The sequence below is a fragment of the Ammospiza caudacuta genome, chromosome 4, assembly GCF_027887145.1.
Source record: "Ammospiza caudacuta isolate bAmmCau1 chromosome 4, bAmmCau1.pri, whole genome shotgun sequence".
In the NCBI taxonomy this organism is placed as follows: domain Eukaryota; kingdom Metazoa; phylum Chordata; class Aves; order Passeriformes; family Passerellidae; genus Ammospiza; species Ammospiza caudacuta.
The window spans coordinates 25,404,988-25,429,629 of NC_080596.1; the positions used below are offsets into that span (position 1 = coordinate 25,404,988).

At 45.5% G+C, this 24,642-nt stretch overlaps 1 protein-coding gene across 3 annotated transcripts; it reads left to right on the forward strand.

Moving 5' to 3' along the window:
- Positions 1-141: 141 nt before the first annotated feature.
- On the forward strand, positions 142-23,052 carry G3BP2 (G3BP stress granule assembly factor 2). Of its 3 annotated transcripts, XM_058804401.1 has the most exons (12): positions 142-337; positions 7,011-7,129; positions 9,145-9,226; positions 9,850-10,023; positions 10,966-11,056; positions 11,984-12,086; positions 13,619-13,799; positions 14,763-14,861; positions 18,590-18,692; positions 18,952-19,080; positions 19,265-19,383; positions 20,144-23,052. In XM_058804401.1, exons 2-12 carry the CDS (start codon positions 7,035-7,037, stop codon positions 20,411-20,413), a joined length of 1,446 nt encoding a protein of 481 aa, XP_058660384.1. In that variant the 5' UTR covers positions 142-337; positions 7,011-7,034; the 3' UTR covers positions 20,414-23,052. The 3 variants fall into 3 exon arrangements, with proteins under 3 accessions (XP_058660384.1, XP_058660385.1, XP_058660386.1); XM_058804402.1 differs by lacking the exon at positions 14,763-14,861; XM_058804403.1 differs by lacking the exon at positions 9,850-10,023.
- Positions 23,053-24,642: the final 1,590 nt, after the last annotated feature.

The window sequence follows — 24,642 nt, forward strand, 5'->3', positions numbered from 1 at the left end:
GCGAGCCCCTGACGTCACCGCGCCAGCCCGCCGCTGATTGGCGAAGAGCGCCGGGGGACGCCCCGCCCTTCCCGTGGCTACCCCGCCCGCCTCCCGGATCTGCGCAGGCGCGCGCGCGCACGCAGGCACGCACGGGAGCCGCGGTCGCCCGCCCTCCCCCGCCCGCCCGCCCGGCTGTGACACCGCCGCCGCCGCCGCGCCCGGCTCGCCCTGTGCTGCCCGCGCCGCGGGACGCGCCGCCCGAGGGACACGCTCGCCGCGCCCGGCTCCGCGCTGCTCCCGGCGGCGTGGGCGAAAACGCGCCCCGGCCCCGCGCCCCGAGACTTTTGTCCCTTAGGTGAGCGGCGTGGGGGGCGGGGGCAGGGTAGGCCCCGGCGCGGGCTGTGTTTGTGTGCGGGGCGGGGACGGCCGTTCAGCGGCCCTGAGGGAGCGGCGCGTGAGGGGCTGAGGGCAGCGGCGGGAGCGGCGCGCGCCGGGCTGAGGGCAGCGGCGGGAACGGCGCTGGGGCGCTGAGGCGGGCAGCGCCCTGGGGCCCGGCTTTGCCCTTCGCTGCCCGCCCCGGCCGCGGGCTCCCGGCTCGGCTCGGAGCGGGGGGGAGGCGGCTTTTGTTCACCGTCACCTTGGCGGCTCTTCCGCCTCGCCCCGGGCGGCGCGGGGAGGCCGGGGAAAAGCGCCCCCAAGCCCCGCGTTACGCGATGCTGGCTGTGATGCTGGGCCCTGCGGGCGCCGCTTCCTGTCTCATTTCATGGATCGATCCCTGTGCAGGGGCCTCCAGAGGTACGCGGGATTTGGCATAGGCAGGGTGCTGCTGCGCCGGCCTCGGTCGTGCTGCTGACGCTCCCTTAGCTCCCCACCCTCTGTTCCGCGGGCCCCTCAGTTCTACAAGTTAGCACAGCCGTGGCAACCTGGTTGTGAGGGCTGCCCCAGCTCTGCAGACCTCACCTTTCTGCGCTTCCCCTTTCCTCAGTCGTAACCCGGGCTGCTCTGTTTGCACATGGAGTGATATTGCAGAAGTTGTTGTGAGCTCCTTTTATTCTGCAGAGCTGGATACCTTGAGTAGATCTTTTCTGAGCTGCTCTCGTTTGTCACCTGAGTTGAGCTCTTTGGGTTCTCAGGCTTCTGCCGCCCACCTCGGAGGTCACCGCAGTTGCAGTGTGGGTGCCCAGCAGCATCTCCACAACAAATCTTTTAAATCCCTTGGGTAGCTGGGTGAGCCTGGATCTTGATCTTGGTTCCAGCGACCACTGCATAAGAGGAATATCACAGGAGGGAAGGAGAGCATATGACATTATTGTTAGTTTCAACCAGACAGTCTCAGTCAGTTGTATGGATGTTGTTTTTGTGGCCTTCCATGCTGGTTTGGCAGCTCCGAAGCCTTTCTGTGTGTTCTTCAGCTGAGTGCGCAAATGATCTGCATTTCTTCCTGCAGAAAGAAGTGTAAAGATGCCCAAGGTACTTGGGAAGAGTTGAGAAGTAGTGGAAGTTATATCGCTCTATACCCAAGTTCTGAATGTAACATGGCTCTGTTACTGTAGCACTGCAAGCGAGCATAGGATTTGTCAGCTTGGATTGGGAGCTGAGAAGTGGTTGCTGACAAACTGGTGTTGCTTTACTTCTGGCCTTGACTTCTCGTGCGGGAGGCATTTCTGCGTCCATTGTGGGTGTGGGTACAGGGCCATGCCTCCCCTAGAAAGCTTGTCATTCCTTCTTGTGAACCCTGGTTGCCTCGATGTCAGAAACATCATCTTGGTTTGCCTTTGGAAGTGTTCTTAGAATCGTCTGCTTGGCAGATGTGGGGTTGCTGTGTGAGATTATGATCTGTATTTGGTGATTTTTTCATAAATCTTTTCTCTGAAAACTGGCTTTAACTGAAGAGAAAACCAAATGTCCATCAACCATGTAACTGCTGATGTCAATAGGAGTGTTTCTGAATGTAAAGGAATATGGAACTGAGGATTCAAATTCAGCATCTATTCTCATGCTTAAGGTTATTTCACAGCACTGAAAATACAGTGAGGAACCACCGTACCTTAAAGCACAGTGTTGCATTTGAGTCTTCTGCTGTGGTAGTTGTAGCGCTGGATGCCGCTGCTTTTGAGAGCGTTTAACAAATAAAGAATGTGTTGCAACTCAAGTAGCATGAGAAGATGGGTATGTCAGACTAATAGATGTATCTGATGAGACACTAGGAGAAAGGCACTGAAGCTGGTCTTGGGTGGTGACACAGAAGTGGAAAGGCTCCCCCAGAGCAGATCACTGTTGTTATTGCTCTTTGGGTGGGGCTTGGCCCTTTTGGGCCAATTTTGTGCAGCTAAATGGCCCAGAGGATGGTGCCCTGTGACAGCTGTGTGCCTAAGATACAGGGTGCTGTTAAACTCCTCCCAAAAGCCCAAGCACAAACCAAAACTAAAGCAGCCTCTGAGGAGAGCTTGCTTGGAGAGAGCTGCATGCTGTGCCTTCAGCTCAGCCAGTTCAGGATGCAGCACAGAGGCAAAGGAGATCATGAAGCAAAGGGACTCTGGTAGGTGACACAGGGCTCCTGGTCCTTGCTGCAGATGGAGGATGCTCTGGGTGCTGACTTGCAGAGCATGGCACAGGGGTGGTACTGGCAGTACTGGGGTGTGCTCTGGGACTTCTCATTGCCCTTGCAGGATATTTCCCGTGCAGTTTGTGCTGCTTTGCCTGTCCATGGACACCTGCCAGGGCAGTGTGTGGGATGCCCTGCCTTGGGCCTGCTGGGCCATGGGTTTGGAATTTCAGCTTTGTTCCAGGCGTGGCACCCATGGCTTCTCAGAGGTGCACTTATGGATTGCAGGAGCAAGCGCGCCCTGCATGGCATTAGATTTTGCTTGTCTGCTTGTAAGAAATGCAGATTGAAACTGCTGATCTGGGTTCAGGACAAACGTGTCCAGGATTGTGAAAGCTGCTATCCCCTTCCCTTCTGTTGTCCTTCAGCTCCAGAGGTGTGCCAGGTGGCACCGAGTCCCTTGTGCCTTTGCTTAGTGTGCCTGCTGTGTAGGGAACATCTTCCTGATTTGCAAGAACATTTTTCTCAAATTTATTTTCATTTTAAGTGGTGTATTCAAACCTGATTAACGACTTGGACAAGAGTTGCAAGCTTATAGATGTACAAACAAGCCATGCTGTTGCTGATATCTGTAAAATGATAGCTTGGTGTCTGTGTGCCTGTAGTTATGAACAAATTGATCTATGGATGACTAGTTCAGAAGATGAAGTTTGCTTGCCAATAAAACAAAATTTTGTTTGCTTATATATTTTTTTTAAAAACAACTGGTGAAGCCCAAAGCTCTCTGGCAAAGCTTAGAAGTTTCTCTTGATGGAGGTTATGTTCAAGTTGAGGTGATACTTTCTTCAGCTACTGTTAAAATTCAGTTCAGCTTTGTTCTGGTTTGTTTTCTGTTTCTTTTGCCCAAGTGCAAACTAATGGATGACGATTTGAATTTGGTTTCTCCTTGTTTTTTTTTCATTCAGTTAAACAAGAGACAAACACAGCTTAATAAAGTTTTGTGTATAAAGCTGATTACAGGTTGAATGATTTTGCATGCTCTTGCTGGAGTGTGGACTTGAGAAGTGATTGTAGTTGATTCTCACGTGCTCCAACACAATTGTCTCTGTGTGGGCTGTACCTCATCCCGTCAGCCCTCAGCAGTTTCACCTTGTTGCAAAGGCTGATTCCTTGCTTTATTTGTCATGGCCATTGGAAGGTGTTAGGTGAATTTCAGTATTGTGCAGTTGTTCTTTGGAGGAAATTATCTTTTCTGCTTCTGTTTTTTGCTTATTTTTGCCTGCATATAGCAAATAATTCCTTTCTGTGCCAGATCTCTCATTGTTTTTGTTCTCCTGAAAGAAATCCTGCCTGTAGGCTGAAGTTATTGTTATAAACTTGAGTCACACCAGTTGAAGTGGCAAGGAGTGCTTCACTGGCGTGTGTGTGTGTGTTCTTTAGTTTTGGAATCAAGTTCCTCACCTCTGGGCCTTGGGAAGAAAGAGATTCCATGTTGCATTGTGCCTTTCAGCTCGTGAGTGTACTGCAAAATATTTTGTGTGGCTCCTGATTCTCCTTGGTTGAGGAAAGCACTGGAAATCCAGTGTGCCTTCCTGGTAACAGAGGAATCAGAAGTAGTGCCTGAGGTGGAAATGAAACCTTGTCCATGAGTTATTATGTCAGCTGGATGTAGGTAGGAGTGCCTGTGGCTGAGCAGCAGCTGCCTGGCTGTTCCTGGTACCCTGTCCAGGTGGCTTATGGTTTTTGGCCATTGTGCAGGGATTATTTTAACAGGACAGTTGTACCATAAGGGAGCCAGCAGATAAGTGTAATTGATTTCTGGTGGGTACCACCTCAGTGCTGGGATCTCAGACTAAGAACAGTATTTTGTTTCTGGCTAGTATGTACCTGAGTGCCTTGAGCCATAAGTTCTCATCTCTCAATGGCTGCTCAGGCTGATATAAGAGTGTGGCTCATGACATTCAGCTGAGAAGAGCACTCAGAGTCTTCTTTCTTAGTTTGTTGTTCACTGACTCTTAAGTGTGTGCTGGTGGAAACTGGAAGTGGAGCTTTTATAGTGTTGCTATCAATGGGACTTCCCTTGGTATCTGGCAATCCATGGACATACTGTTCCTTGTAAATCTGGCCTGTTTGAATTGCTGATGCTCATGCCCTGACTTTGGGCTTAAATTTCACTGGTGTGTTTACCTCCAAACCCTTTGGGCCTGCTAAGGCTGGGGTCCTTGACTTCAAGGAGGTGCTGTACTAACTGGGACATGTGGAGATTTTAATCTTTGGAAAGCCTGGTTTCATGGCACCCATGTTGCTAGCAAGGAGTACCTCTGATTTTATTTCACTGCCTTTTAATGACCTGGGAGACCCAAAGAGTTCGTTAAGGCTCTGCTATCCCTATTGAGATCTTTCAGGAAATAATGAGAGGAAATAACACTGAGACCAGTGAAGGATTGTACTGAGACATCCTCTAAAACTGAGTGATGGTGTCACGTGTGTCAAGCACCGTGGTGCTGTCACGTGAAATGTGGAAGAGGTGCTTGGTGAGCAAATAGGACAGCTTCCAATGAAGGCAAGATGCAGTGGGATACAGATCTCCTGTAGTGGAATGGCTTGTCACAGATTATTATGTTTTGTACCCTGAGACATTTTCAGTCTTCATTGAGGAATGCCAGAAATTTGTTAACAAGTATGCTTTGCTTCTTGCTATATTCATAAGAACGTGTGGTGGCCATCATCTGCTTTTCAACAGGTTCTTCAGAATGTCCTGATGAGGCTCCATCTTTGTGTATTCTCCCAGGTGCTCAGGGTGTAGATCCTGTCACCAATTTTGTGTTCATCATCTGCCTGTGAGACAAGGAACTAAAAAAAAGGATACTCTCACCTGTAGAATGTGGGAGATGTCCTTGTTTTTTAAGGCTGGTTTCTAAGTAGAATTCTTAGAATTCATATTTTGCTTTCTTTCCTTTCCTCCTGCTTTGGAAAAAAAACAAACTCCAGTGTTTTGGTTAGTTCATTTCAGGGTGGTTTTTTATCTTTTCAAAGCACCTGTTCTGTAAGGGATTTGTATCCATGCACGTTGACATGTCTGTGTCTCATTAGCATAATTACTTCCTCTGGGGCTTCCTGTGAGGCAAAACTAATGCTGTGTTCCAGAGTTTTGGTGACTTATATCTAAGGGTTTGTTTAAAACCCCTGTATTATGGTAGGATTTTGGATAACCCTGTCATCTGGAGGTTCAAGACTTGTGTTTCAGGCCTTGCCTTGTGCATTACCTGCATGTTTTTGAGACTTGTTTCAGGTGTGATTCCTGACTAACTGTATTTGGGGCTGTTTCTTGGTATTGTCTTGTGGCTTGGATTACTGACTTGAGGTAATTTGGGTTGTCCATGAAGTGTAAACTATTGGAGCCAAGTATGTGGGCTTTTTTCTCCAGAGTTCAGTTATGATGCAGGATCTGACTTGTTCATGGCATTGTTCCTGTGTGTCTTCTGCCTTTATTAGAGGCCCTTCCTAAGCTGAGGTTCTTCTCCCAGTTTCACTTCATGTGCTTTATGTGCTGTCTGTCTGTAACTGCAAAGTCTTTTGTTTGGCCCTTGGTTCAGATTGATGGGTCAAGGTTATTTTGGTTAAAAGGCAAAAATCTTACTCTAGGATTACCTCCCAAGTTGGAAACTTGGGTTTTTGACTTGGTCTTCTTTGCCTGTTTCCTTGCATACACAGTAATTTTTGGAGAGAGAAAGTAGATTAGGCATCTGTGTGAGAACTGGAGGGAATTTCGTGATCACAGACAGTGATAGTCTTAAGTGAGCTGGCAAAAGCAACATGTTGGGTACTGGCAAGCCATTAAAAAGTGTTTTAGAGTACTGAGGATTATTTTATGACATGGATGATCTGTAGGACAGTATGGATAAGTAGGAGCATAGCAGGTGGAAGCACGTGGCCCCCTGGAAGTCCTTTCCAACTTAGGAGATGCTATGACAAAAGTGAAATGCAGTTGGGTTGGACAACCAGTACCTAAGTCTTCGGTCATCTCTGGGGCACTGAGGTTTCCCTTCCCTGTCCTCATGGAGTGTGGGTCCAGCCCACATGGTTACTTCATATTGGTACTCTGGCTTCATCTCACAGATGTGACAGTAACCTTCTGAAGCAGAGCTACCAGCTGCCTTAAGTAAGTGTGTTCCTGTTTGCTTTGCAGGGCTGTTGAACTGAGCTTTGAAAACATTCATCAGCCAAAGGGATAAGTAAATGGTGCAGGAGATTTTAACAGGGTTTTTGTTTGTTCATTTCAGGGTGGTGAATAGACTGAAATTTTATTGTTTTTCCAAAAGAGGTGGGAGAAGCTGTCCTGAATTGGTTGAGTATTTTCTAGTGAATTAAGGCCCTGTATGCATAACTGTTTCAATCCTAATATCACAATGTTCATCCTTTTATGGGGAAGTTGTGATTCATGGGGGTGCCTTCCAAGTAACATGAATGTTTTCGCTTCCAGCGTTTGACACTGAGTACCAAAGAAATGGTGATGGAGAAGCCAAGTCCCCTGCTCGTAGGGCGGGAGTTTGTGAGACAGTACTACACCCTGCTAAACAAAGCTCCTGACTTCTTGCACAGGTAACACTTGCACTCACCAAGTGATAATGTTTGGGAACAAAAGCGTGTCCTGATTGATGTGAATCACACATTTGTTTCTGAGGATGGGAGAAAAGAAACCTGGCTAACTTCTGGGCTGTTGGAAAACTCTTTCATCTTACTGCTAACTCCCTAGGCTCTAGAACCAAGTCAGATCATGTGGATGTGGGGCATGTTATCAGGTTATTTCTTCTGTGGAAAAGTGTGCTGCTTCTGAGGGGATAAAATGGTAATGTGGACAGGTGGCAGAAATGCCTGTGGAGGATGGATAGATACTCTTGAGCATCTGCCCTGGTGCTGCAGGTTTTACTCTCTGCTCAGGGACATTCTCTGTCCACTTGAGAGGTGGCACAAGTGTCATTCACAACAGCAGCTGTGGAATTTCTCTTAACTACCTCTGCAGAGAAGAGTCCAAGAGGTTTTGATTTGGTTTGGTTTAATCTTACTCAGTTCTGGAGCTGCTTGTGTGAAATGTTTTTTAGCCCCTTGCAGTCCCTGCCACCGCTGCCCCTTTCTTCTGTTCAGGCTCAGATATGGATATTTGCCTTTGTGTTTTTTGGCTGCACCTTTCTTCTGAGTTATATCCTCCAGGGAGGGCGTCCTATGCTTCCTCTTTATCTTGCTGTTAGTCTCAACAGCAGCTTGCTCTCTGCCACAGAAAGATTTGGGTTTCCCTGTGGTCCTGGTGCTTGATGTGCTCTTTGCAGCAGTGAGGGATTTAGGGCAACAAGTGCTATTGTTTCATCCTACTAAAAGCTTGAGAAGAGCACAGAGGATCCTGTTGCTGGTCATTATCTAAAGCTTGCACAGGCCTCAGAAGCAGCAGAGATCAGTTGGCCCTCTGAAGGGGTGTTACTCGATGTGGTGAAAGCCTGTTGCATTTCAGTTGAATTTGTAGGGCTTTTCTGGCCCCTTGACCAGAAGTCTTTAATTCCATTTAATTGGGGGCTCTGCCACCCAGAGACTTTGAGCAGTTCCTTAAAAACTAGTTGAAACTCTTGGTCCCCTGTGAAGGCCCTTGGTAAGAGCTGCTGACTTTCAGAGAGATTGCTGTGGCATTTAGAGGGAAATGTTTTAGAGGAAAGATGTTTTCCTATCTGCTTGTGCTCTGCTTCAGCTAAGTTTCTGTATTTCCTTGCTGTTAGGAAGTGCTGGACCATGCTCAAAGTCATGATTTTGTGGTTGGTACGAAAGAAAACAATCTAATATTTCCCAGAATCTTTCCTGGACATAGTCAAGGGAGTAAAAGTCTCGGGTTTTTATTTCCACAATAGTAGGACTAAAAAGAGTTTCTAAGTTCAGTAGAACAAACCATTGTTGCCACTCTTGTGTGACACTGAGTTCATCAAGGTACTTCATGACAGCTTTATTTCCTATAAGCCATACAAGGGTGGATAATAAAGGTGCATATTAGCATCGGTACCTCACGGCTACCACCCCAAGGCAAAGCATGCTCCTAAATAAAAACACAGGGTGATACAATGTTTCTTTCTATTAATATAAATGTACTGAAAATATAAAACATTTGTCACGTGCTTTATAAGCTGACAGTAATAATCCAAATCAAATCAGACAATTGTAGGCTCAAAATGTGGAAATGGAATGAAAGTGCCAAAGGATCTCTGAAATATCTGAAAAATACTGGGAGTGAGTGTACAGAGTTAAATGTCAAAGCCATTCTCTCAGTGCTGGCCAAGGATGTGCAGAGAAGAGCATTCGGAGGAGTGGCAGGAGGGTGGTACCTTGCAGGGCAAGGCAGGGGCTTCTGAGGGTGAGGAACCTTCCAGCCAAAGTGGCCACCTTCCTTAAAGGAAGCAAGCCAAAGGTTGAGGTTGATGTAAGAGTTTGCAGCTACACCTGTTAAGTTTATTTGTTCTGGAGCCTCTTGAATCTGTGAAATTTGTGAAGTACTGAGCTCTACAACTTTTGGCTAAAATTCTTTTTGGATTTGGTTCTATCTTTTCACTTCTGTGATTTTTACATCTCTTTGCTTGCAGGTTTTATGGCAGGAATTCTTCTTATGTTCATGGAGGACTGGATGCCAGTGGGAAACCACAAGAAGCAGTGTACGGTCAAGCTGTGAGTATTAAAATTTGTCCTGTAATCCTTGTTAATGTTCAGAATAAACAAGGTTTTTTCTTCACCAGTGACTTTGACTTTCTTGCCTGGTGAGTAATGGATTGTGATACTGTTTCTTGTTCAGAGACAGATAGGAATTTGTTAGCTTGAGGCATTTTGTTTGCTTATTTCTGCCTTCAGTGGCAGTTGTCTTTGATTCTTCAGCTTTGCATCTGGGCTACAGAATACACCTTTAGGATGGGAAACAAAATTGAGATGTCCTGATAGATTTGGGCTACAAATGTATCTTGTTTCAGTTAGCAGTAGTTCCTCAGGAAAGGACTGATCTTTGCGAGTTTCATTCATTCTTGTGTGAGCAGAGTTTTGTTGAAGTGGAACATAACTATGTGAAGAAATGGTTTGACTACTCTGATAAATAGTTGAATCCTAGTGAAAAAGTTCAGATTTGAAGTTGAGAGAGCTCAGGAAGACTGTTCTCAGTGAAAGACGCTTGTTGATTCCTGTATGTATGTTTTGAGCCTCAGAGGAGTGCTCTTTTGGGGTTAGTTGAGACTCAGCGAGGTAGAAGGTGTAAAGCTCTGTACAAAATTCAGTGCAGCTGAACTGTGTCTGTCTGTTTGTAGGAGATCCACAAGAAGGTGATGTCCCTGCAGTTCAGTGAGTGCCACACCAAGATCCGTCACGTGGATGCCCACGCCACTCTGAGCGATGGCGTGGTCGTGCAGGTCATGGGAGAGCTGTCCAACAACGGGCAGCCCATGAGGAAGTTCATGCAGACTTTTGTGCTTGCTCCAGAAGTAAGGATATGTGAGATTGTGTCACACTTCAGATAATGGTGGAAAAATCTGACCTCACCTGTAGCTACCATTTGTCATACTGGGACAGAAAATAGGATAGGCTTTAAAAATAAATAGGATCTGTATCTAAAAAAAATAGGATCTGGCTTTCAAACTTGGTCTGGAGAGTACCATTAAATCTGTCACAGTGTGTGAGTGCAGAGAAACTAGTGTATTGGACCCATCCTGAGCTGTTTTATTTCCTTGGACTTGAAATGTTACAGCAGTAATACAAAGAAAATTGAAGCTTGCATTTGGGAGCTGCCATTGGCACAAATAATTTCTTTGAAAAACAAGATTCAGCTCTGTAGATCAAATCTCTGCTGTAGTGGTGTAGTTTCATGTCTAATGGCAAAGGGGAGTATGGGATGCACAAGTTACTGCTCACATTTAGCTCTTGGTGAGAGCAAAGCTGTGCACAGGTAGAAGGTGTCTTGTGTTCTTTCTGCTTCTTTCCCCCTGCTGCATCACGAACTAATGTGTGGTTGGAGAGTAATGTTTTAGGTTCATGTTGAATTTCTTCATTGTTTCCCTGCACAGTGCTGTAAGAGTATGGCCACCCTGTGGAAGTTCAGGGTTTTCATTGCAAAGTTTTTGTAGTAAAGACAATTGAAATTCCTCAATAAAATTCAGGGGCTGTACACTTAGTTAAAATCTATGATTGCTGTGACTTAGCAGAATTAGCAGATTTTATTCTGCTTCAGACTTCCTTTTTCAGTTGGGCAGAAGCTATTGTTCAATTGTGTGCCTAGAGAAAAAGAAAACAGCTCAGAAAATAACTTCAGTGACATAGTCCTATTGCATAATGTCAGTGTGTACCCCAAAACTTAGGTCTGTGGTCCGTCCTTGGGTTGTCTGCTGATACTCCATGTATGCTAACCACTGCATGTTCCTCTTTTACAGGGATCTGTTCCAAACAAGTTCTATGTCCATAATGATATCTTCAGATACGAAGATGAAGTATTTGGGGATTCAGAAGGAGAACTTGATGAAGGTGAGAAGGACTCGTGTGTAGGGTTTGTGTCATTCTTGTTCCTCTCTCTGTGTGCAGAGCTGCCAGAAGTGTTTGTGGAGATGTTGGAATGCAAACTGTGTTGCCTGCTGTGGAGCACAGAGGTGGTGTTACTGAAGTTCTGTGGTCCAAAATGTTCTGGAAAATGAAGTCCTGTAGTAGTGCTGTGTTCCCTGAAGGGCTGAACTGGCTCACAGAGGGTGAGGCTTGACAGAGAATCGAAGCAGTGAGCAGCAGGACTTCTGCTGCCATAGCTGCAGCAGGCACACTTGTGTTCTGTGGTCAGTCAAATTTGTGTGCAATTTGAAGAAAAGTCTTTACTGGTTTTCAGGTATGACACATAGTTCATTTTCATGTCATCCTCCCACTCAGTAATTCATTGCTACTTTAGGGCTGAAATGGACCCGAGTTGGGCTTTTTCCCCTCTGTTCAATGAGACACAGCAAATTACAGTGTAGCCAGAACATGTGTACAGGTATTCACTGGGTGGTTTCTCGAGTTTGTTCATCTCATTTCTGTGGAACAAAGCATTTTAGGCAATCATCCTTGTATTTGAGCTTCATCTTCTTAGTCTGAGGCACTGAGATTTATGAGGTAATAGTGCAATTTTTCTCTTTCACTGCCACCATATGAAAAGCACCTGCTGATTTAAAAGAGCCCCAAACCTCTTCCCTGAACTTCCTAGCAGTAATATGCCTCTGGCTTCCTCTTTTTGTGTAAATCATAAACAGCCCAGCCTCTTGACTGAGAGGCAGCCTCTTCCATTCTTTTTTTGCAGCTCACTTTACCATGTTTTGTTGGTGAAGCTTTATTTTGATTGCTGCTAACTTAATATGCTTTTATTTTACTGCGGCTTGTGTATGCATGTGGAGATCCATAAGAGATGACAGGTTGGTTTTTTTGTGTCAGAATCTGAGGAAGAGGTGGAAGAAGAGCAGGAGGAAAGACAACCATCACCTGAACCTGTGCAAGAGAATGCAAGCAGTACTTATTATGAAAACCATCCTGTAACGTAAGAAGTCCTTTTTATTATATGAAGTTGCTTTCTTAATAAAAACCACAGACAGAATTGCTTTGGCTTTAGGTTCTGTATGTGATTTAACTGGTTGTTTAGGAAAATTCACTTAGCTTGATAGGGATCTGTGTTAACATTACATCATTTTGAGACATTCCTTCTTTATTGAAGAGAAGAAATGGGGTATTCTTTAATGTTTGTTAGTTATTTTCACTTCTGGTCTCAAAAGTGAGATGAAAAGGGAGCCACCCCCATGTATGTACAAACTTAATGGAATCTTTGTAATCCAGACTTGGAACAGAAGGTTTGGTATGATGTGACTTAGGTCACAGGTACGTTAACAAAAGGATGGTTGATGAAACACAGGCTAGTTTGGGTTGGAAGGGACCTTAAAGGTCATCTAGTCCAACTCCTTGCACTGAGCAGGGATATTTTGATATGTTACTCAGATTTGGGGATCACTTGGAGCTGAGAGAAGGATGTACTTTTTGAAAGCCTGCTGTTCATCTTTCTTGGAAAAATAGGTCTTTGTCCTGAGTGTGTGCAAATCTAAGCCAGATCAAAGAAAAAAATGTATTTATGGTTTTGTAAGAAAAATACAACCAAATAACTGCCCACAAATACAAAGAAACAAACAAAACCAAACCCTGTGCTTTTTATGAAACATAGGAGTGGTGTAAGGACGGCCAGATCTGACTTTCTGGTTCCCCTATTAAAAAAACATGTATGGCATCACTAGACAATACCTGCTGAGTGCATCAGTGGTAATACTAAACACAAGTCATTTAATGCTTCTCATGAGAAATATGATGGAAAAGTGGTGGGATTCTGGCAGGGGTTTGCTCAGGATAATGCAGTAAGTTTTGGGTGCCTGAGGGCACAAAGTCAGGTCTTGTTTTGGGGTTACTGTGTCATTTGGAAAGGGGCTGTAAAGGCATTGATCATCATAGAGTCACTTGGGCAGTGGTGGCCTGCAGCTGGAGCTGCATAGACAGAGGTGACTGGAGATAAGATAGCATTCTGGGTGGCTGGAGAGAGGAGATGTTCAGATCCCCTACCTTTCAACCACGCAGAGCACAGAAGTTGTTGCATATGATTTTCTGTAAATGGGACTCACAGCTGCTTTGGTAAGGAAGCTGTGTAGCATTTTGGTAAAGGAACAGTAGGTTTCATTCCAGAATTGGCTTTGTTTATGTGTGTAGCTTAATCGTCCATTGGTCCTCACTGTGTTCTTTTAGAAGCAGTGGTGCTTGAGTTGAGCACCTCTTCTCCAGGGTTAAAAGGCTGTGTGATTCTCTGCAGAGAACTGTAGAAATGTCTTTGCTTCAGTGGAAGTAAAATTTGGTTTTGTACCCAGCAGGGGAGTACAGCTTCACTTCCCACTGTATTGTATACGTACAGACCCCGTTGTAGCAAATGGAGACACAGCGATCTTTTTCATAGCAGGGCTGTTGCTATAGCACAGCTTACATAATGTGACAAAATGCAAAGCAATTGATAAGCTCATCAAATGCCTTTGGCTATTGTAGCAATGGGATAGAGGAGGCACTGGAAGAATCTTCTCATGAACCTGAGCCAGAATTGGAATCTGAAACAAAAGCTGAGGAGCTGAAAGCTGAAGTGGAAGAAAAGACCCTTGAGGAACTAGAAGAGAAATCTCCATCTCCACCTCCTGTAGAACCTGTTTCACTACCGCAAGAACCACCAAAGGTTAGTTACAGGTCACATCTGTGCTACTAAGTGCAGATGAAAACTGGATGGGCCTTTAAACTTTGCCTTTTTGGGTGCCTAAACTGATACCTCTCTTTAGTGTCATGCTGTATGAACAACTGGGCTTGACCTTTGAACTTGTAAAAATGTGAAGTTTCACTAAAATAGAAATGTTATTTTTAAGTGCTGCTCATCACCTATGGTAGATGTTAAGCTCTTCTTGTAAAGTGTGTGTGTGGGTATATGCATGTGTAGACATTTTTAATTGTGCAGTTAACATGTTAAGAAAACACTTGTGGCTACCACTGCCAAAAATCTCATACAATGGGAACCGCTGCTCTTTCCTTGAAAATACATGGAACACACTGATGCTTGTGGAATTGCTGCAGCCTAGGTTCAAAACCAATGTGGGGGCACTGAGTGTCTCCTGGAGGCAGAATGCCTAATCTTAGAAACCAGAGTGCACACGGTGCATCCTTTGGTCTCTGGTGTGGTTAACCCTGCGGGCTTGCAGAGTGCTGGTATCAGCCAGGGAGAGCTGGAGACAGGTCATTTTCTAGCTCCAGCATGTCTCCCATATTTTTTTCCAGTCCTTTTTCTCTTCTCCATTTTTGATTGTAACTTCAGGCATCCGCTCCCTTTCTTCATGCAAAAGACACTGAACACTACAGGGTTTTCAGCCCTAGGTTTGGTTACATGATGGAAAGCAGTTGTCTGGGAGTGCTGAGGGCACTGGGCTCACTCAAGTAGCGATGGTGGGCACGGTACACACTTGTTCCATACCATTGGAATCCACAGACAGCTGGGACTGCAGACCCTTCTGTACCTCCATTGTATGCTTGCACAACCATTATTTAATAGTCAGATATGAACCAAAAGTGTGTTTTTAGCAGCCAAGTTTCCCTGTAGGAATGTCAGTGGTTTGCCGTGATTAGTAGCCTAGGTTTGTTGCATTTCCTGCAGGCTTTCTCTTGGGCTTCAGTGACCAGTAAAAACCTGCCTCCTAGTGGTACTGTTTCTTCCTCTGGAATTCCACCCCATGTTAAAGCACCAGTCTCACAGGTAACCCATCTGTGAACACCTTGGATTGTCTCATTACTTCTGCAAACTGCTTCAGTTTTTTAAATTAACAGATCAACTTGTTTGACTTAAATTGCACAAATTAATTGTGTGTTAAATGTTAATGCACTCACCTCCTTGTCACAAGTAAAGCCACGAACGTGTAACTGGTGGAACTTTGGGTGATGGTAATGTTAAAATCTGGCCTTGTGGAAACAGGAAATCACTCTTAACTTAATGTAACTTAATGGCTTGGTTTAAAGGGGAAACACCAATTCCCAACAAAATGTTATTTTTCTGAAGTGCGTTTGAAAAGGGCATTGGTGGAAGTGGCCCAGCAGTAAAAAGAGAGTGCATCATTTCTGAGGTGCAAGATTGCCTTGTAAGGCTAACATCCACAGGACTATGCTGGATTTCATTATCCATGAATAATCAGCTTATCACAGAACCCTGTACCAACTTATGACTGTGTGAGGAATGGAAGGATTCTCATTTCCTTGCCTGGACAATGCTATCTTCCCATTCCTAGGTTGACTGGGTGAGGAGGGAAAAGAGGAGAGCGAGTTTGACCCAGTGGCAACTCATGTCCTGCTCATGCCAAGGTGGTGTGAGACCTTCTGAGACTCTCAATTCAGCTTCCTCCATCTGTATGAAAGTGCTCAAACCAGAAAATATGTCCTTGACCCCGTGCATTGACAGGGTGTGCTGGAGTGCTGTATCTTGAGTTGCTCCTGTCCACCCTTTGTGTGAGGCTGCAATTTTCAGTAGAATAGCTGTGTTGCTGCAGCTGTTCCTCTGGTTTCTTCTCAATTTTGTGGTAACAGAGATCTCTGTCTAGGACTAGCCTTCATGCTTTAAATGCATGTTAAAAAGGAAACAGGGAAGAAAAAGAGAAAAATGTAAGAAAATTAACCAAAAAAACCCAACACCCTATGTGGTGTTGCTTCTGGTCTGCTGGGACTATCAAGGACATCAAATAAAGGCTATGGAATGATTTGGGAAGTCTGCTGTCTTCAACAGCTTTGAATACCTAGGTGGTATTTAACCTGTAAAAACTGGGTTTTCTAGTGCAGGATAGATTTTCCTTACAAAAAGCCAAAATTGGTTTTAATTTATTTGCCACAGAAAAGGTGGATGATTGTAATGTGGCTGCAAAAATAATTTCAAGTGATCTGTCCAAGAGAGCAGGAGATAGTTTATAGATGTCCCCTTAAACTCCTCTGTGTTGCCTCTGTTGCTTGTTGGGCTTTGTGCCTTTTGATTTCTCTGTCTTTGACTTTGTGTTTTAAGTAATGGTGTGTGGAAGTTTCTGAACAATACTGACATGGCAGGAATTTCAGCTCTTCTGTAGCTGGAATTAGTCAGTTCTGAGCTCCTTTTCTTGAAAATATTTTAGACACAGTGTGTAGAAGTCGGGTAGAAAAGGCACCTGAACAAGGAGTTGCAAATCAGTAGCAGCTTTTTCCTATTTTCAGGGATCCATTAGTGCCAGACACTGTGCATGTAAACAAGGACAGAAGATGCCCTGGTGGGTGGGTGAGTGGCTCCTTTGAGATGCTGTTGTAGCTGGTGTCAGTGGTGTTACAGAGAAATAACTGCTCTGCTCACTCTTTTCTCTGCATCACTCCAGTTTCCCCCCCCTCTGCACTATTAAGTTAAAAATACAGCCCCTGTAGTGTTAACTCCTCAAAGGACTGCACATGGGCTGTTCTGGATACAAACTGGTTCAGGGCTGTTTCCTTACAGCTGTGGAGTAAAACAGGTCAGCATTTCTTGCTCTTTTTCTAATTGTAGATTATTAGAAATCAGCCTGCCTGCATTGATAAACTAGAACTTTTCCTTATAGCATTTTCAGTTACTTTTACTTCCCATTTTTATTACTGCATTGTTTGTCATAGAGCTGCAGAGGGGCAGGGGTAGGCAGGGCCTGATTCTTGTCTTTTGGGGAGAGTCCCTTCCCCTCCCCATGTGAGCTCCTGAAATGAAGAGACAAAGCCACCTTTCTTTAATGGCTGTCAAAGCTCTGCTAGGCTGAAGTTTGTGGCATTCTTGGCTCCTGTGGTAATTGGGGTTTCTTGAACTCCTTACTCAGTGTCCTTCCATCCACTCTGCTTGCTGGGACATGCTGGAAGATGTAAGTTGCAACGAGCTGCTGCTTGGGCTGCAAATGGTAGCCCTGATCTTGTGGTGCTGCCAGTTGTGGCAGTGTTTTGGGGAGCAGAGTTCTGTGCAAGGGCTTTCCTCTTGAGGCACTGAGGCAGCCTTTTTCTGTGGAAAAGGATGGGACTCCTTAGAAAACAACCAGAGAGATCAGCTGTTTGTGTGCTGGCTGAGAAGATCAGTGGCACACAAAGCAGGCAGGTTCAAGGTTGCTGTTATACTTGGGATTTAACAGCAGGACATCAGTGACTTAGCAGGAGTTTAAGCCTGATAGCCATGAGTATCCAAGAAATGGGGCTCTGAAGGTATCAAGTTTTGCTCTTGAGGTGTAATTTATGATGTCCTCAGGATATATAAGTGAAAGATGGCGGAGGAGCTCCAGTAACTCTCAAAATAGAAGGGAGCAAGATTTAACAGAAAGACTGATTTTCCAAGCTTGTTCTTAAAAAGTGATCCTAGAAGTGTTGTAAGGACAGACTAATGCCTACCTGCATGGAGCACAAGTGACAGGAGGGCTAAGACATTTGTTGGGTGTGTAACACTTGCATGTTGCATGTGAAATCCAGGTTTTTTTCCCCTGGGAAGTGCTCTATCTGGAGCTGCCAGCTGTCCTGAGTCCTTAAAGGAAAATAAGGGAGATGTTTAATATAAACTACTTCTCCCCAGCAGTCTGGGCCTATAGCTGTTCACCTTGTGTTTAATCTTACTTGCAGGCTACTTGTGTATTTTTGTGCTCCTGAGGATAATTTTGTTTTTTGAGATAAGAACCCAGCAAACCAGCAGCTGCTTAACTGTTGTACAGAAATGGAATTTAAAAAATGTTGGGAATTGCTTCAGTGACCAGTAGTCTGCATAGAAACATTTTTATTGTTCTGTCTATTTTTCATAAAGTAAATTTTTAGCTTGCAAAAAATGGGAATGGGTGTTCTAGTACCTGAATATGAAGGGTGTACTTTGAGCATCATGGTCCTGACATCAGGAAAGGTGAATCAGGTCCTAAGAGGTAGTCTGTAGAAACTAATTTCAGGAAATACTTCCAGGGGCTTTTGTTCTCCTCCTTCTTTTTGGTAGTTTTCATACAGCTGTTCTGCACTGGAGGGAAATAATTCCTTGGGGACTTAGACAGAACTTTGATATGTCTGTCTCTTTGTGTTCATCTTGGACTACTTCCTAATCCATGAAGTTTGAGCTTGGCTTGAGGAAGCTTAATGCCCTCTACAATTTAAGTCAGGCTGAGGGATTTGTGAATAATGGAACATTGGGGTCTCAATGCCCTGTCAAACATTCCCCTTAGCCGTGTTTTGGGGAGATGCTCTGATTGAGAGATGTTTGCTTTGCACCTTTTAACAGTGATAAATGAACACTGCAGTCCTGGATTGGTACAGAGGAATTTAGACAGGTGAAAAAAACACTCCCAAACACATTGACACCGATGTCTATCTTCCAGAGTTTGTTTTGTGCATGCCACTTACCCATGTCTTGTGTTGTGGGGGTTTTTGTGAGTTTGGGGTTTTTGTTGTTTTTTTTTTTTACCAGCTCAGTGTTAAATAATGCACATTCTCCTCTTTTAGCCAAGAGTGGAAACTAAACCTGAAGCTCAGTCTCAGCCTCCTCGCGTTCGTGAGCAGCGTCCCAGGGAAAGACCGGGCTTTCCACCACGAGGACCTCGGCCAGGTAACGTGGATGAGCTTGTGTGACTGCTTGGGAAGAGTGAAGGAGAGCTGTCTGCTGAGGCCTTGTGTGTACCTGTGTCTGCCTGGCTGATCGTGAACTGCCTGTGCCTGCTGCCTTCAGCCAGAAATGAGGGAGCATGATTTGGAGTCCAGGCTGGCTGGAGGGAATATGCTTGTTGCTGCCCCTAGATGTGTTCATTCAGGTTTACACACATCTTTTAACCTCCGTGGTTTTACCTTCCTCTTTGTGTTGATGGTAGGAAGGGGAGACATGGAGCAGAACGAGTCGGATAATCGTCGGATAATTCGCTATCCAGACAGCCACCAGCTCTTTGTTGGGAACTTGCCACACGATATTGATGAGAGTGAACTGAAAGAGTTCTTCATGAGTAAGTAGTGATTCCAGCTGCGGGGACTAGGATGGAAAGCTGGGTTAAAAAGTCAGGTAACACTGATTTGGACTACATGGGTAAGCTGTGACATAGAGCCACACTACAGATGTCTGGAACAAGCAGAGGGTAGAGCTGGCACTGTGAGTTTTCATAAAGTGTCTCTTCCCTTGTGTTTCTCCAGGCTTTGGAAATGTGGTAGAACTTCGCATAAATACTAAGGGAGTGGGAGGAAAACTGCCTAATTTTGGTTTCGTGGTGTTTGACGATTCTGAGCCGGTCCAGCGAATTTTAGTTGCAAAAGTAAGTATTGGCGTTGGGTACTGAGTATCCCCTTCCAGGGATGGACCAAAAGGCCTAAACCTAAACAAGTATTCTGGGCCATCCTAGTTTGCATTACTATTGGCTCTGGCATTCAAAAACAGCTCAAAGAAAAACAGTTTTGGCATAGCCATTCTGTCAGGAATGCTGTGTAGCTTTAAAAGCTTTGCCAGTGTTCCTCAAACTGCACCATGTAGAATTTGGTGTTTTTACCTCTACACAAGTGCTCCATACAGAGCTCAGAACTTACTTTTAGAGAACCTTTAGCTGAAATTGGAACAGGTAACCTTTCAAAGAGCATCACATGGATCTCTGAATTCTGCACCCTGGGGTTGAGAGGAGGGAGCAGGGTTACTTGCAGTTTTGCTTTGAGGAGCTGGAGGGGAGAAAGCAGCGGTTTTCATTTCCATGGTGTGGGAGTGAGACCTAGTAGAGCAATTCTTCAGGAACTTGGACCCTGAAGTGGAAAGACTAAAGCTGGCAGTGAAGAGGCTAAAGACAACGCTGCTTCTGCTTGAGACTAGCCCTTTAATTCTTTGGCTGCCTGAGTGAATGTAAGAATGGCATTCCACAGGGCTAAGGCTGCATGCTGCAGGGAACCCCGAATGGGTCGTGTTTGAGTTGGGCATGCACATGCAGGAGGGCTGGTGCCCACAGCCAGTGCAGAGCGTTCATGTGCCTTGCATGGAAGGGGCTTAGTGCCATGGTGACTAACGTGTGCCTGACCGCTTTTCCCCACAAGCCCATAATGTTCCGCGGGGAGGTGCGCCTGAACGTGGAAGAGAAAAAAACCAGAGCCGCTCGCGAGCGGGAGACGCGCGGCGGCGACGAGCGCAGGGATCTCCGCCGCAATGAGAGAGGCCCGGGGGGGCCCCGCGGGATAGTGGGCGGCGGCATGATGCGGGACCGGGACGGAAGAGGACCTCCTCCACGGGGTGGCATGGCACAGAAACTTGGCTCTGGACGAGGAACCGGGCAGATGGAAGGCCGTTTCACTGGACAGCGTCGCTGAAAGTCTCCACTGTGGGCAGACAGTCGTGGCAGTGGTACATTACCCATCGTGTTTGCATTCTTGTTAATTTTTTTTTTAGCTTTGGAATGTGACACAGCCCTTCTGATCATTTCTTAGATGTGAAAACATCCTTTGGTTTCCAGTTTAAATTGAGGTGGACATTTTTTCCCCAGTTTCACAACAGGAATCACACTCTTAATTTATAAATGTATACGTGGAGAATTGAAGACTAAAAAATAAAGAAAAAAGAAAAAGAAACAAAAGAAAAGAAAAGACCAGTTAACTATCTGCAACAGAATTTGAACTAAAGGACATGCCCAGTAGAATTCAGGTCCTTTCAGTCAAAAACCCTCTGCTGCACATTTTGTGTAAGTGTTACCGTTTCTGCCTACTACTGTTGGAAACACAAATAGTGCAATTTGTGCAATTGGAGAAGCTTGCCTTTTTTTTTTCCTTCTTAGAACACTCGGCTCCAAACAAACTCGTGTTTACGCACTCATCAAAATGCACTAATGGGTCCTCTGAACTCATTTATACTGACAGCTGCAGGAGGCATCGGAGGGAAAACCTTCATCCTCTTACTCAGAATAGCTTGGGGAACGATGCGGGCATCTGCTCTGCTTGCTGTGACCAACCTCTGTACACACACAAACCTTAATAAGACTACACCTTTGTTCCAGAAGGAGTCCAGTTAGCTGTAACCAGAACCCAGAGTTTCCAAGTCGTAGCCCTGAGTATGCAACAAGTTTGATAGCTCACATCAGATTTTTCTATCTGCCCCTCTTCAGTGCAGGGATGGCTGCTCAACACACTCCTCCTTCCCCTTCCCCCTTCGAGAAGCGTTGTACAGTGAAACTTGTCTTGACTGTATTTGAGTTCTCTGGTAATGTAATAAGCATGATGGTGCCTTCTATGAATACATCATTCCAGTCTTGCTGGTGATTTTGTACAGTATAGTGTATGAAGTACTGTGCTGCAAAGCCAAGCGGCTGCAAAGCATTTAAATAATTGGAAAATTGTATTTAAAAAATTGCAGTATCTTTCAATGAGTAAACGTTGCTAAAATGATCATCCACCTTGCTCTTCAATTAACAAGTTTGCCTGGTTTTTTTGCAGTGGGGGGGAAGGGAGGATGAAGGCATCCAAGTTGTCTTTCAGGTTGTCTCTTTTCTTTAATCAGTGTCAGAGTTAAAGCAAGTGGAGTTCTAATCTCTCTTGGACCTGAATTTCAGAAGTCAGTTGAGAATGGTGGACGCTTCTGGCCAGCTCATAATGGGTAGACCTAAGCATCCTTTGTGAGGGTGAGCTTATCAAACGGGGATACTGCAATTTTCAGAGAACTAAACAGCAGCTCTTACGTTCTTGCATTTTCCAGTTGCACTTTTTTAAAAACTTGTACTCATTTTGCACGTAACTCTCAGCTGATGTTGATGCTGACGTGGCTCTGGCCCTATGGATAGAAAGGAGGCTCTTGTGCAGTGTGACCGGTGGGTTCTCTGTGGAGAGGTGTGGGTGGCTGATGTCCCACGTTGCCACAAGCCGCCGCTGCAGCAGGCAGTGCGGGCAGGCCCAGTGCGGCCCCTGTGCTGAGCCATGGCTCCGGGCTCAGAGCAATCGCGTGTCTGTGCGTGCGGCCAGGCAAAGGTGGCACCGCCAACAGCTGCTGCTGAACGTGGAAGGCTTCAAGCTAAAGAAGAGAGGCAATTTCAGCAAAAGCAGGGAGGACATCCTGGCAGTCTGGCTCTGGATTATGCAATAATTTGCTGGTTTGGAGTAATGTGGAGGATTTTGCTCATTTTTTCTGATATGCTAGGCAAGGGGAAGTGGCTTCTGTGTCTGTTCTCTCCCAGACTTGAGGTCTTCTGTGTTCCATGGTAAGTCTTGCACTATTTTCATACACTTTCCTTTCTGGGACACATTTCTAGCAATTGGCATTTTCATATTTCAGTTTTTTTGTTGAAGGTCTTGCCATTTCAGCTGTTACCTGGAAATCTGTAGTACTTGAACTGCTTGCCACACAACTCCACTCCTTAGGTTTGAAGCCCTCGGACAAATTGCTGTCATCAGTTAGCAATTTGCCACCAGTGTGGTTTGTGTAGCCTGGAGGTTCTTTTTTCCTTTTGTAATGCTGTGGTGTTCTGCTGCCACCTAATTCATTTGTATGGCAAATGGCACTGGAAATAATTGACAACAGAAACGGAGTAGTAAAAAGAGCTCCTGAGCCATTCTGCTTTTTGGCTTGCTTCTTGTTTGAGTGACACGAACCATTGGAACATCATCCAGAGAAGTTTACATGGTGATAGCTCACCTGCTGTACTGTGGACTCTTACGTGTTCTTGACCCTCTCAATAGTAAATGTACCTCTTAGAGCAAAGGAAGGGATTCACTGACCATAAATGTTAGTCGCTGATTTGTGAATGGTGGGAGTATTTTGTCATTACGGTTCTACTTCAACAAACTTGGCTGACCATCTTGACTTTAGTAGGTATTCGAGACAGTGGATTACCATCTTTATTGCTGTAACTTGTCGAGCATTATATGCTACTAGATTCTAGTTTCATTGTTGCAGGTGGAAAGTATTTTTACTTTTAAGTTTCCATTCTGAATGTGTTTTGACTAAACATGCCAATAAACTACTGATGTCTGCAGCATTTATCCATGTCCCTAATTCTCTTGCATGCAGGTGGCTGTAGAGCCCTGGCACCCCTCACTCACAGAAAAGATTGTAAGAGCATCGTTGCTGACCTGGCCGGGGACAGTGGCAAGCTGCAGCAGCCCAGCACCGTGTGCTTTCAAGTGTTTGACTTCTGTGGTTTCTTTCACCTTGGGGGGTGTGTGTGTGTGGCCCAGGGAGGCTGTGAGCTCCTCTGGGACTCCTCCCAGACGTGTCCCAGCCAGGATTCCTCCACACCCTGCCAGGCTGCAGCATCTGGCTGCAGGATACAGCTTAAACGGTTATTGCAGTGGTGCTGGGAGGAATGTGAGCTGAGCTGTCTTTAAAAAAACAGACTAGAGTTGCTTACTCTCCACTGTAGTGTCATTGAGTTTTGATGGTGCAGAAGTGATTGCCCCCAATTTCCTGGTTTTTTACTTCTTGTGTTTGTTGGCAGTTACCCAAAAAGCTTGGTAAAAGGGTTATTTTTGCACTGTTCATAGATAAGGTGTGGCTGAATCATGGAATCTCTGAAGTTCCTGGTAGTTGCTGTTGGCTGTGTCTTGTTGAGGGCATGTCTTGCCTGTAATATTTCCTGATGAAAGGCAGTTAGGAAGTGACTGAAAAGTAATACAGTCTTGTGAGCTGGAATGCTGGAATGAAAAACCTGGATCCTGTAGAAGTCCCAGAGTCGCCAAAAACTCAGAGGAGCACTCTCCACAGCTACAAGATGTGCTGATCTCCAGAGATCTCCAGAGCCAGCAATGAGGGCCTGCAGCTTTCAGACCTTGGTGCCTTGAGTTGTGAGATAAATTGTGCTAGTTCATGTTATCTGGGGCTGAGGGCAAGGGCAGGAGATAATGGTGTCTCAAACTCCACAGGGTCATCCAGGACCTGCTTTCGTGCCACGAAGTCTTGTGTATTTCAGATTGTTCAAGAGCACCTTCCATCAGCATCGGAGCTGGCGTGACGGCCTTAGTGCAGGTAAGAGAGAAAATGCCAGGCCAGCTGAGGGATGTCACACAGCAGTGACCTGCTGGGTGCTGCACAGGCCTCTGTCACTGTCACACAGCAGTGACCTGCTGGGTGCTGCACAGGCCTCACCCATTCCCTGGCAGTGCCCACGCTCTGGTACATTTACAAAGCCCAGTGCTTGCACAGCAGCCTTTGCAGTACAGTGACTGCTGGGCTTTTACATGTCATGGAGAACTCCAGCTTGGAATGGTGATTTTTTGGACATGGTAAAGGAAGATAACAGGCTGCCTGATAATCCTTGGGAAAGCCATTGATGTCTGCTTAAAGCTTGGCTTCTTGCAAGGAGAAGAAAAGCAGATTAGGAAGTCATTTTCCCTTTGGTTTGTGCTCTGCCTGCTGTTCCCCGGGCCTGAGCTGAAAGGAGACATCTTGGTAACAGTGGTGCAGCGCTTGCTGTTCCCTGAGAAGGGTGGGAACTGTGGGAAGTGCATTGTGTGTGTGTAGGAATTAAAGCTGAGAGCAGCTCTTGCAGACACAATGTTCCTCTTAGCTGCCTTGTTGCAGTAGGGGCTTCATTGCATGCCTGTCCCTTACTCTGGAA

Excerpts from the sequence above, each read along its gene's own strand:
- G3BP2 (XM_058804401.1), top strand. The coding sequence starts at position 7,035 with ATGGTGATGGAGAAGCCAAGTCCCCTGCTCGTAGGGCGGGAGTTTGTG. Across the intron at positions 10,024-10,965 it reads CTTTTGTGCTTGCTCCAGAA|GGATCTGTTCCAAACAAGTT; the intron begins GTAAGGATATGT and ends CCTCTTTTACAG. Across the intron at positions 19,081-19,264 it reads ACTGAAAGAGTTCTTCATGA|GCTTTGGAAATGTGGTAGAA; the intron begins GTAAGTAGTGAT and ends GTGTTTCTCCAG.